At 43.5% G+C, this 12,674-nt stretch overlaps 1 protein-coding gene across 3 annotated transcripts in view; it reads left to right on the forward strand.

Moving 5' to 3' along the window:
- LOC140076835 (kinesin-like protein KIF14) overlaps positions 1 to 12,674 on the forward strand; it is an 84,346-nt gene that overhangs the window by 32,338 nt on the left and 39,334 nt on the right. For all 3 annotated transcript variants that reach the window (XM_072123578.1, XM_072123580.1, XM_072123577.1), the window contains exons 14-17: positions 1,031 to 1,094; positions 1,196 to 1,380; positions 7,711 to 7,813; positions 10,658 to 10,818. In XM_072123578.1, the coding sequence (XP_071979679.1) occupies positions 1,031 to 1,094; positions 1,196 to 1,380; positions 7,711 to 7,813; positions 10,658 to 10,818 (513 nt within the window). The remainder of the gene's footprint in view (positions 1 to 1,030; positions 1,095 to 1,195; positions 1,381 to 7,710; positions 7,814 to 10,657; positions 10,819 to 12,674) is intronic.

Raw genomic sequence — 12,674 nt, forward strand, 5'->3', positions numbered from 1 at the left:
AATGCATGCGTTGGGTAACCGTTAAAACAAAGTAAGTGACCTAAGCTAAAAACACATGTGATCAGTGGGGATCACTGATATTATCTTTATCTTCTCCTGCACAACTCATTACCTAATTATTTATGCCTCTTTGCGTCATTGGGGAGCTACAGTCTTTATAAGACCTGAGACGGTCTAATTACAGAAGATCTGGTACAATGTGCGATTTGCACATTATAATAATATGTAAAATCGCCCTATACTGCCCTACTGTAGTATACTAATATATGGTAGGGTCATTCAGACAACCTGGGGTTAAAGTAACTTGCTGTTCGAAAAAACAGCTTGGTGCTTTTAGACAATACAAGGCACCGGGTGCTGGTTGCCGATCGCATGAGTTTGCGTCAAAACGCATATGCGATTGGCCGTGGCTCGCCCCTGTGCAAGTTTATTCAGTTTTTTAAAAATCGGACCCTTACACTGACCTTTACCAGGTGGCAGGCAGTTATTTCTTCTCTTACGTTTCTACCTTCATCTAAGCTATGGAGCCTCTGAGAGGCAGGTCTGTAGGTAGGACTGTATGTGAGCATTCATAAGCATGATAATAATTGTTTTACTAAAAAATATATGATGGGGAAAGTCCCCAAACTACCCCCAACGCACATAGTCATATATAATACATAAGTGATAAAAAAAATGTTCCCCAAAATTATTACATTGAAAAGAACAAAAAAAAAGCCCCATCTGAAAAGATGGAGAAAGTAAAACAAGATTTTCTTTCTCCTAAATGGCAAAAAGGAAATGCTAAAAATCCCAAACCAGAATTGTTGGTTATATTTTTCTCTAACTAGACAGTTAATTTCATGAATAAACTATAGATGCCCCAAAATGATGTATCTAGAATTCATATGTCCACATGCTCCATAAAGTTAAACTGTTGTAACCAATAAAATATGACTAATGACACAAAAAAAATGACAAAAAAAAACAAAAAATTGGACAATGTTTGTTGTTTTTGCTTAGTAACCCCCTTATTTTTATTCCGTTTCAGGTCTTGGGAAGAAAAACTTCACCTTGCCAAACAGCAGAAACTGGAAGAGGCAAAAGAACTGCTGGTATGTCCAAACTTACTGCAACTGGCCAGATGTGTTCTCTAGCTTTATCTTTGAAAAAAAATTTTTTTTTAAACTATTTTTTTGTGTGTGTGTTTAAACAGAAAGCGGGGGTTTGCTTCAAAGTTGATAATAGATTTCCCAACCTGGTCAATCTTAGTGCTGACCCTCAGCTGTCTGAGGTGCTTCTGTACCTAATAAAGGAGGGTCAAACAAGAGTGGGGAAGACACACCCAGGCTCCGACCATGAGATCCAGCTAACAGGAGTCCTCATAGCCAAAGACCACTGGTACGTACAGGTTACAGAAATATAAATGCATCGTATTTTAACGGTTTTTGGATCCCTTTACAGGTGTTTTCATAACTTGGACGTGTTCCGTTCAGTAGTTCTAGGTTCAGTCCAGGAAATTCTGTAGGTGCCTAAAGCTCATTTCTCAGACTAAACTTGTTTGTGGGTAACAGGCTTTTATGGAAATTGATACTTTAGCTTATATGAATTTGAACTTTCCCCTTCACCACGACGGCACCAACCAGAGAGAGGGAGGGATCCGCCCCCAGGGACAGGAAACCTGAGCATAAAAACATGCTCCTCCTTATCTGCCTCAGTGGTTTCCTGTCCCTGGAAGGGACCTGAGCGTGGGCTGAGGGAACCTCTGGTTGGTTCCGTCGGGTGCCCACAGTTTCTAACTTACCGGGGGGCGCGTCGCGTCTTCCTGGAGAGGCCGGCTCCACGTGGTCCTTCTCCTCCTGTATGGCGCCTCGCTGTGGTATCGGAGGCGCGCGACCGGAAGTGCTCGCTCTTCACTTCCGGTTCGCATCGGCGCTGCCCGGAACGGGGCAGCGTGAAGACAGGGGGAAAAAAGAAGGGGCCGTGGGGCGGTAAGACAACCACCAGGGTATTTGTGGAGCTGGCTGGGCTCGTTCTGTGCATATGTGTATATGCAATAGAAGAACGAGCCGGCAAAGCTGGAACCGGAAGGGGGCGTGGCCTGGCTGGATTTTCTTCACATTTAAGCGCCATGCAAGAGTAAGCATTTGGTGCTTTGCAGCTCAGGCCAGGAGAATGGCGGATAAGCGTGAGCTCCCTGAACCCCTGAAGAACCCAACTCCGGTAATGAAGGTGTGGTGAGTTACCCGATGGGGCATTTTTTTACACACACTAATGTTCTGATTCTTAATGGTTTTAGGGAGAAGATACTCCCAAGAAAGCCACTAGGAAAACACATCACAGGGAATGTAGGATGTGCAGTAGGAAGTTGCCGTCTGGTTATGAGAAAAATACGTGTTCTTCCTGTATTGGAAAGATTATCTCAGAGGAATCCTCCTCATGGCTGGAGACCCTTCGTTCGGTAATTAGAGAAGAGGTCCAGTTGACAGTAAAAGAAACGATTAATCCGGCACCTATATTACCGGATAAAAATCTTCCGGGTCCTTCCACTGTAACAGCCCCGGAAGACCCTTCAAACTCTGAAGAAGAGGGTATTATTCAGGATGAAACAGCCTCTTCGCTCTCTGAGGAGGAATTGGCGGGGCGTCCTTTATTCCTAACGGAGGACACTGATCAATTGTTAAAAATGATTAGAGCCACTATGGACATTGAGGAAAAGAGAGAGCCAAAGTCAGTCCAGGACATTATGTTTGAAAGTTTAGCGGAAAAGAAAAAACGCACTTTTCCCATTCATAACACTATTTCCACATTAATTTCAAAGGAGTGGGAAAACCCTGACAAGAAATCTTTTATTTCCAGAGCAATTAAAAGGAAATACCCCTTTGATTTGGATAATACTTCATCCTGGGGCCCCCCACCTAAAGTGGATGCTTCGATCATAAAAATGGGCCGTGGGGCTTTCCTACCCTTTGAAGATATTAGTTCCCTAAAGGATCCTTTAGATAGGAAAGCGGATGGATACCTTAAAAAAACTTGGGAATCTTCGACTAATGCGTTTAAACCAGCTGTGGCAGCCGCTTGCACGGCCCGAGCGGTATTGATGTGGTTAGGCCAATTGGGGAATGATATACAAAATAAGGTCCCTAGAGAAAGTCTGCAGTCCTCTATTGCAAATATACAGAAAGGAGCAGCTCTTTTAGCAGACGCCTCGATTGATAGTCTGAGACTATCAGCAAGATCTGCGGCACTATCAAACTCTGCAAGAAGAGCCCTCTGGCTAAAAGACTGGTCGGGTGATTTGGCCTCTAGGAGCAGACTGTGTAATATACCCTGCAATGGAGATTTTTTATTTGGTCCCATCCTGGATGATTTACTAGAAAAAGCAGAGGATAAGAGGAAAGGATTCCCTTCCCCTTATGTTCCTTATAAATCAAGATCCTTTCGGTCCTTTCGTAGGGCAAGGTTTGAAAGGAGAGAGAAAGACTCCAGACCAAATTCCTCCAGACCACAGAGGAATAGAGGTTTCTTATTTAACCAGTCTAGGAATCAGTCCAAACCGGCCCGTTCCCATCCACAATGACATAAGGCCCCAGGTAGGAGGAAGACTTTCCTTTTTCCTCCCGGCCTGGAAAACAATATCAGACAGCAACTGGATCCTAAGTACCATCTCACAAGGGATAACCTGGGACTTTACAACTCTCCCTCCTCAGAGATTCAGAATCACAAAAGTCCCGTCCGGAAAAGGTGGACTAGCAATGATGTCAGAAATTGCTACTCTTCTTTCCAAAAAGGTACTGTGTCTGGTACCGTCGGGGGAAAAGGGTCAAGGATTTTATTCAACTCTTTTCTGGGTGAAAAAACCCAACGGGTCATTAAGAGCTATAATAAACTTAAAAGGTTCAAATTCACATCTTCAGATCCCAAGTTTCAAAATGGAAACTTTAAAGTCTGCGGTAAATCTGCTATTCCCAGGATGTTTCATGGCGTCAATAGACCTGGCAGACGCTTATTACCATATTCCAATTCATCCGGAATACCAGAAGTACCTAAGACTTGCGGTTCAAGTAGATCAAAGGATCTTGCATTTCCAATTCAGAGCACTTCCCTTTGGCATAGCTATCGCACCGAGGGTTTTTACAAAGGTTATTTCAGAAATGGCAACCTTTATAAGAAAAGAGCCAGGTTTGTTCATCCCGTACTTAGACGATTTCCTACTAGTTGGTGCCTCAGAACTTGCAGTAAGGAACCAGGTAGACAGGGTATGCAGAATCCTAGATTTCTTGGGTTGGGTCAGAAACCTAGAAAAGTCTTGTATAACCCCGTCAACACAAAAAAGTTTCCTGGGGGTACTGCTGGATTCCCAGTGTCAAAAAACTTTCCTTCCTCTAGAAAAACAGGAGAAAATTACAAAAGGAGTAACCGACCTAATCTCCACTCCCGAAATTTCCATCAGAGGAGCCATGTCTCTTCTGGGTTGTTTAGTGGCAAGCATTCAGGCGGTCCCCTGGGCTCAGTATCATACAAGGGAACTCCAAAATTTTCTCCTCGGCACATGGGACAAGTGTCCAACATCCCTAGACAAGAAAATAAGAATTCCCGACGTAGTACTAAAATCTCTAGACTGGTGGTTAGTTCCCCAAAACTTAACACAAGGTCTCCCATGGGTGTTAGACTGGGATGGTATAATTACTACAGATGCCAGTCCCTGGGGATGGGGGGCTCAAGTAGTAGATCAGTCTTTTCAGGGCAACTGGGAACCACAAGAAGACGGCCTATCTTCCAATGCAAAAGAGTTATTGGCAGTACTAAAAGGGCTAAAAGCAGCACTTCCACTCTTACGGGAACAGAGGGTGTTAGTAAGGTCAGACAACACCACTACTGTAGCCTACATAAACAAACAGGGAGGCACAAAAGGGTTACACCTAATGCAAATTACTTCTCAGATCTTTCAGTTGGCAGAGGTTCACTTCAAATCCCTAAATGCAGTACATATAAGGGGTACAGAAAATGTCCAGGCAGATTTTCTGAGCCGAAATATCATCTCCCAGGGGGATTGGGCTCTGAACGAAAAAATTTTCCACATGATAACAAAATTGTGGGGGTATCCAGAAGTAGACCTCTTCGCCAACAAAGGGAATCGAAAGGTAAAAAACTTCTTTTCCCTAAATCGCAGAGACCATCCCCTGGCCATAGATGCATTCTCCCAAAATTGGGGACACTACCATCTACTCTATGCCTTCCCTCCCATGGTGTTAATACCAAGAACGGTGGGGAAGATAAAGCGGGACAAAGCAAAAGTGATTCTCATTGCCCCATTTTGGCCACGACGTGCTTGGTTTTCAAGTCTCAGGGATATGTCAATCGCAGACCCGTGGATACTGCCCGACAGGAAAGACTTGTTATTCCAGGGTCCTATCTGTCATCCTCAAGTGAAAGGGCTTCATTTAACGGCATGGCTCTTGAAAGGTTAATCCTACAAAATAGGGGACTCTCTTCTCGGGTAATATCCACTCTGCAGAATAGCAGGAAGCCTATCACCTACAAAATTTATTTTAGAACATGGAAGGCTTTCTTTTCATTTGTAGGAAATCATGACATACACATAGATAACCCAGACTTTAAGCTTATTCTAGACTTCTTACAGTTGGGGCTTGAGAAAGGGTTAAAACCAGCAACTTTGAAGGTTCAGGTGTCAGCCCTAGCAGCTCTTTATGACCAGGATATAGCTAGTCACCCCTGGATATCTAGATTTATTAGGGCCTCAGTGAAACTTCGTCCTTCTATTAGATCTAGACTCCCCCCTTGGGACCTGTCATTGGTCCTGAAATCATTATCAGGTCCCCCATTTGAGCCTTTAGAAAGTATCCCAATTAAGCTTCTTACATTAAAATCAGTATTTTTAACAGCCATCACCTCGGCAAAAAGAGTAGGTGAAGTAGCAGCATTGTCATGTAGACCCCCCTACTTTTCGGTCCTACATGATAGGATTATTCTAAGACCCGACCCTGAGTTTCTTCCAAAAGTGGTCTCTAATTTTCATAGGTCCCAAGAGGTAATACTTCCATCATTTTGCACAAATCCTAGGTCAGAAGGTGAAAAATCTTTTCATAACCTTGATGTTAGACGCAGTATTCTCCAATACTTAGAGGTTTCAAAATCCTGGAGAAAATCAGATAGTTTATTTGTTCTCTTTTCAGGAAGAAACAAAGGCTCCAAGGCTTCATCTGCAACCATCGCCAGATGGATTAGAATCACTATTCAATTGGCTTACGAACTGGCTGAGAAATCTGCCCCAGAGAATATTCACGCCCATTCTGTCCGGGCACTAGCCACCTCTTGGGCAGAATTCAGACATGCCTCCTTGGACCAAATTTGTCAGGCTGCATGTTGGACTACCCCCCACACCTTCTTCAAACATTATCGGGTGAATGTGGCGGGGTCATCTGAACTTTCTTTTGGGAGGAAGGTTCTCTCCTCTGTTATCCCTCCCTAATACTTTTCTCTGAAAATCTCTCTGGTTGGTGCCGTCGTGGTGAAGGGGAAAACAGTAGTTACTTACCGGTAATGATGTTTCCTCGAACCACGACGGCACCTGGTATATTCCCACCCAGGGTGTTCTTTCCTAAAATCTATGGTTCTATAGGATAATTCACGGGTGTTGCAAACAAAAAAAAAAAAAAAAAAAAGACATATATATATTATATATATATATATAAATTACGCATACATGGAAAACGATATATAGATTTATATGTTTCTGATGTACTAACGATATGGCTCTTCCAAGTCTCTGTAAACACTGAGGCAGATAAGGAGGAGCATGTTTTTATGCTCAGGTTTCCTGTCCCTGGGGGCGGATCCCTCCCTCTCTCTGGTTGGTGCCGTCGTGGTTCGAGGAAACATCATTACCGGTAAGTAACTACTGTTTTTTCACTGATATTGGGCTTCATTCACATTAACTGTATGGATAAACTAGGGATACTTGCACATAGATCCAGGCATAGTGACAGTAATTGGTAATATAGCTGTTATCCATGGCCTCTTTCCTTCTAAATTCAAGTTTTAAAATTATGCTCATGAGCCTGAATGGCTTCCTGGGGGTGATACCAGAGCCCCTCCTGCTTTAGTTTCACAGGCTGTTACAATGTGCAAGGAGCATCCCCCTCCCCCTCTCCCTGTGTGCTAAAACTTACTCAAATACAATGAGATTACATCAAGCAGAGGGAGTAGGAAGTGCTGGTGGAGCAGAGGGGGAGACTGTGTACAAACCTGTAAAACTGCAGCATGGAGGAGCTCTGGTAACACCCCGGAGCCCTTCAGGCTTACTAGCATGATTTTAAAAGGTGATTTTAGAAGAAGGCCATGGATAACAAAAATAAGATTATCCAAATCATTGTGCCTGGATCAGTAAGTAAGTGTCTGGTTAATCATGCTTGATTTTGAGATTCTCTTAAGGTTGTACAAAACAAAAAATTGGACCATTGTGTTCGGCAGGGTCAAAATCTACAGGAAATATAGTCACACTGTTCCTCTGTGTTTCACTCAATCAATCTTTAACTCTTTAACACTCTTTAAAAATCTTCTTTAAAAAAAGTTACGTCTTAAACATTCATTGTCCGATAGTGTTTCAATAGTTTTTTTTTTTTTTTGTAAAATATCTTGGATACCAAATTCTATAAAAATGATCTTTTCACTGAAAATGTCACTTACCTCTCCACTTTCCATTTTCAGTGTCATCGATAATAAACATGGCACAGTGACTCTACTCGCAATGCCGGGAGCAGAGACATTTGTCAATGGAAACCTGATTCAGGACTCTGTGGTTTTACATCATGTAAGCTATAAAATATCGACAAATCCTCTTTTTTTTTCTCTTATCTGGTGATGGTAATTAAAGGGCATCTACCCCCAGGATGAAGGACTGTATGCAAATCAGTCTGAGGGGCTTCAGGCTCCATTAACATCTATGGAGCCCCTCAGGCTCATTTGCATACAGTCATTCATCCTGGGGGTAGATGCCCTTTAAAGGGAACCTGTCATCTAGTCCCTAAAACGAAGGTCCTATTTCATGTACTGTAGTGAGTTGCTCTGCAGGATGATATTGAAATGAGTCAGCGGCTCATGTAAATTATAAATGACCCCCCCCCCCCATCTAATCTGCATTGTAATCCTTTTAAATTGAGTCTAGTCAGGTGTTCCTGAGCTGATCAGCCAGGCAGCAACAGCCCCTTCCTCTGCATGCCCACTGCACATATCATTCATGTTTGGGGGCATGTTAACAAGTGGACAGAGGATGAAGGGGGTTGTTTTGGCAATCAAGAATGAGGGGGGGGGGGAAGGGGGGAATACTCGTCACTGATTGGTCAAGACCCTGAGTTCTTAGCCCTAGTTCAGATTTCCACCCTAAAGAAGCACCAAAACCCAAGGTTAATTAATAATTTAGCCTTTATTACATCAATCACGTAGACCTGTATAAACAGTAAATTCAAAACAACAATCCAAAATAATTTAAAATAATGATTTTAACAGACTTCTTTAATCTTTAAGGGGTGTGTCCAATCTATATTGCGCATATCAAGCGTGACTAACCTGTAACACTTCATTGGCAGTCTGCGGAGCGTTCTCTTGCCTACCATGTTGAACAGCCTAACGCTGAGGAGACCTGGAACTGATGAGTTCATATGGCTAGCAATGTCAGGATCACACTCTGGTGGCCCATGGGTCCTTTGGTTCCACAGATCACTGTCCACAGCAAGGCATTCCCTACTGGTGGCTTACAAACTCCTCACATAGCATGGCTGCCCCTGGATGTTTTAGTTTTTAACAATTCCTTGCATGACCTACTCATACAGGGATTACCGGCTTGGGACCCTCTCCCAATGGTTGGCCAGGCCCAAAAATATGACAAGCGAGGAAAATGCCTTCTAAACTGTGTGTTCAATCATACCCTCGTATTCTGGGATATTCTTCTTACATGTGCAACACCCCTGCCAATACAAGGCAGAGGGGTTGTTGCGAATACGTCCCAATATGTAGCTTGCAACCTGTGTGGAGTCTGATGAACCCCACAGCAGGTCACTACACAACACTGCAGCGGTAGATCCTGCCTGGTAAGGCAGGAGTTAATTGTTTAATGTCACGTCTTTCCATCAGCCAATCACACCTGTTCTTATATTGTATTCTAAGCTGGGATGCCATTGGAGGAGTAACCACCACCTCACCAGTGGGAGTAATAAAACCCCTGGTCAGGAAAGTTCTAGAGGCAGTCTAGTTAGTCTAGTCAGTGTGAGAGACACAAGAGACTATTCAGTCAGGGTCAGTCAGACAAAGCAGAGTGAGAGAGCCAGCTCACTGCCTGTGCAGCTCTGATGAGTTAGTGAGTAAAGGTGTATCATCCTACCTTCAAGGGTGATATCTGAAGTAACACAGGACAAGCTGAAGCATCCTACTAGGACACAGCTATCTCCCAGCTTGCTCTTGCATCCAGGCTGGTGACCAATTCCTGTGGTTCCCTCTCCAAGTGCACCCCCAGCATCCTACCATTGTCAAGATTCGTTTGGCACGTTATCTATTGTTCCTGTCGGTTCCAATAAAGAACTGTAAGTTATTTTTGTATAACGTCTGCCTCCGTCTGCTCCCTGCTACTACGGCTGTCACCATCACGGGCACCCTATCCACCACACAGGGACTCATACTTCAGACCCCAAACCCGCCCCAAGGAGAACTACTACAGCAGCCTCTCCCTCATCATTTCTTGCCAACACCACCTGCTGGAGACCTGCCAGGCTGTAGGACAGCCCTCCGGTCCCCATACCAAGCACTGTGACACTACCGTGCCCAGGCCGCAACTGCCAGCCACTCCGGTATTCCGGGCCCTGGGTGCCTCCAGGACCCAAAAAAAAGGCTAGGCCCCGGTGGGGGATGTTGCACATGTTATCCTTTATCCGTGTCTTATGTAGTCACATGACCACACTCTTACATGCCACCACTAGTAGATTGCATGGGGTGCACCTTCTCAAAGGATTGTACACTCCACCCTTATCAGAAGCTTATACATGGTAACTTTTTCCTATCTAATCATATGTTAAGAGCCAACTTAAAAATGGCACCTAAAATCCAAGATGGCACCTAAAATCCAAGATGGTGACTTAGGTTGCCATTTATACACTGGCGTTACCGGGATTAGTTTTACAATTCACAGGAGTCGCTGACTCATTTCAATATCATTATGCAGAGCAACTCACTTCAGTACATGAGGTGACACCTTAGGTTTGAGGCGGGGGGGACTAGATGTGTCTTACAGGTTCCCTTTAAGGGAGTCGGTTAGATCTAAAAAGTCTGCCAAATCAATAATAATATTATATTGTTATCCAAAGTTACAAGGGACTAAAAATTACTTGTGTGGCTATAAACATATGAGGTAATACAGGGAGATGCATTACTTTTGTAGATTTGCCTAAAAATACTCGCTCTCCTCTGATTTTTCTGTTTCCTGCTTCTTTTAATTTGCCCTACTGTACAGATATTGCACAAAGTGAGTGAAATTTGAGTTTTTTTTTTAAACTTTCTACCTAACATACAAGAGTACAATAGAAATAGGGTTCATATCCTCATGTTCTAGAGCAAACATGTATTGTTTGTAATTTGTATATTCTTTGATCTAAACCTTAAATTTTAGGGAGATAGAGTGATTCTGGGGGGAAATCATTACTTCAGATTCAACCACCCCACGGAAGTTCAGAGTGGTCGAAGGACTGTATGCCTAGGAGGGGCTGGGCAAGAATGGCGCAGAGACTTTGAATTTGCAAAAAATGAACTAATTGATGCGCAGAAGCAAAGGTAACAGTCTAAAGCTATTTGTGTTGTCTAAAATGTACAAATATTCAAGGGTTTAAAAAATTATTATTTTTTTAATTTGTTTTCTATTATTTTAAAAAGACTATTACAGCAATACATTCATTTTATGGGGGCTTGTAGCACATGTAGTTCCCTGACCATGTTCCTGGTGTTTATATTTGTGACGTACCCCACTCAAGTCACATAACAGGGCGCAGTTACACTAGGGAGTATCCCCTAAACTACGCCCACCTATCAAAGATGGTGTATTAATGCTTAATTGTACTCTTAGTGCCCAGCACGCTTTCAAACTTTAACAAAATATTGCTGCTACCACCTATCCTTTACTTACTATGAAGGAAATGGGGAGCATTCTTCAACAATTCAATAACCCAAAACACATATGAACCAATTGACTATAAGATATCTCCTAAAATTGGTACTAGTTTCGTTATCCCCTCACACATTTAAGTTCTTTAAGGCTACAAGTAGAGACTTAAGTTTTCAAAATTTAATAAACAGATGTGCAGTGCAAACTTAAAATTTTTTTAGATAAAATATGAAAAATAGTTGCAAAAAATATAGACACAATACAGATACAAAAAAAGTTCTGAAATGAAAAGGTTAATATAAATAAGCCTTACTTGTGCCATCGGACACGCTGAAAATTGTACACAAAAGTGAATATCCTTAGCCCGTCAGACGATTCAACTGATTTGGACTAAGTGTGGGATTTAACTTTCAAATTGGGTCACAAGACAATGCACTTTCACGCACAACAAAGAAGGTGAACACCGTCTGACCTGAGCAGGAAAGCGACACGCCCACAATCTAATTGAATCGTGGCACAGTGCATTATCATCGGACAATGCACTTTCCGTCGGGCAGGTACATAAATGAGCCCCTATATGTATTTCGCTCGGTTCTTCAGGGGTTAAAGTAGCTTTACAGATTGTTTTAAACTTCTTAACACTTGGCCCCATGGTGCATTTGGGTGGATATGGATTTGTGGCCATTACGCAGAAGTGCACTTTAAATATGGACGGATGTCAGGCTGAGGTAGTGGACACTCTGTACCACTGCAGGCAATGACATAAGCCTACAACTGGGAGAGGAGTCTGTGGTACCCGGTTTTTACTAGAGCCCGCCGCAAAGTTGCGGCGTGGTACCACCAGGTCGCTCCACAGGCACGACAGTCTGCGGCGGCAGCCAAGGCAAAGTGCAGAGTCGTTAAGCAGAATGGTAGTCAGGACAGGCAGCACAGGATCAGAGTCGGGGACGTAGCGGAAGGTCCGGGCTGTCAGCAAAGGGACATACTCAGGGACGAAATCTGGTCACAACACGAACACAGGGCATCAGGATCAAAGTTTTCTCTAGGGCTATGAGGCACAAAGATCCATCGGGTTGTGTAGGAAGAGGCTGGCTTATCAAGGATTCTGCGAATGACCAGCACCAATGAATTGTGCGCTGACCCTTTAAGATCTTGAAACATCCGAGGGCACAGCAAGAGGAAGAGGAGGGCGTGGGTGCTGTGCATAGACAATGAAGGGAGCTGAGCCGGCAGATTCAGAGTCCAATTAATTTTTGGAAAATTCCGCCCATGGCAGCAGGGTGGACCAGTCGTCCTATCGGACAGAGACAAAATGGCGGAGATGGCAGCCAGGAGTTTAACTCTTTCCACTTGGCCGTTAGACTGTGGATGGTACGCAGAGAAAAAGTCTAGTTTAACTTGAAGTTGGCTGCACAGGGAATGCTAGAACCGTGAAACAAACTGGACCCCTTCGATCTGTGACACTATGTGGGGGAACTCCATAAAGATGTGGATGAAGAACAAACTGGCAAGGTGTGCAGCTGACAGC

This window comes from Engystomops pustulosus, chromosome 9, assembly GCF_040894005.1.
Source record: "Engystomops pustulosus chromosome 9, aEngPut4.maternal, whole genome shotgun sequence".
Taxonomy (NCBI): domain Eukaryota; kingdom Metazoa; phylum Chordata; class Amphibia; order Anura; family Leptodactylidae; genus Engystomops; species Engystomops pustulosus.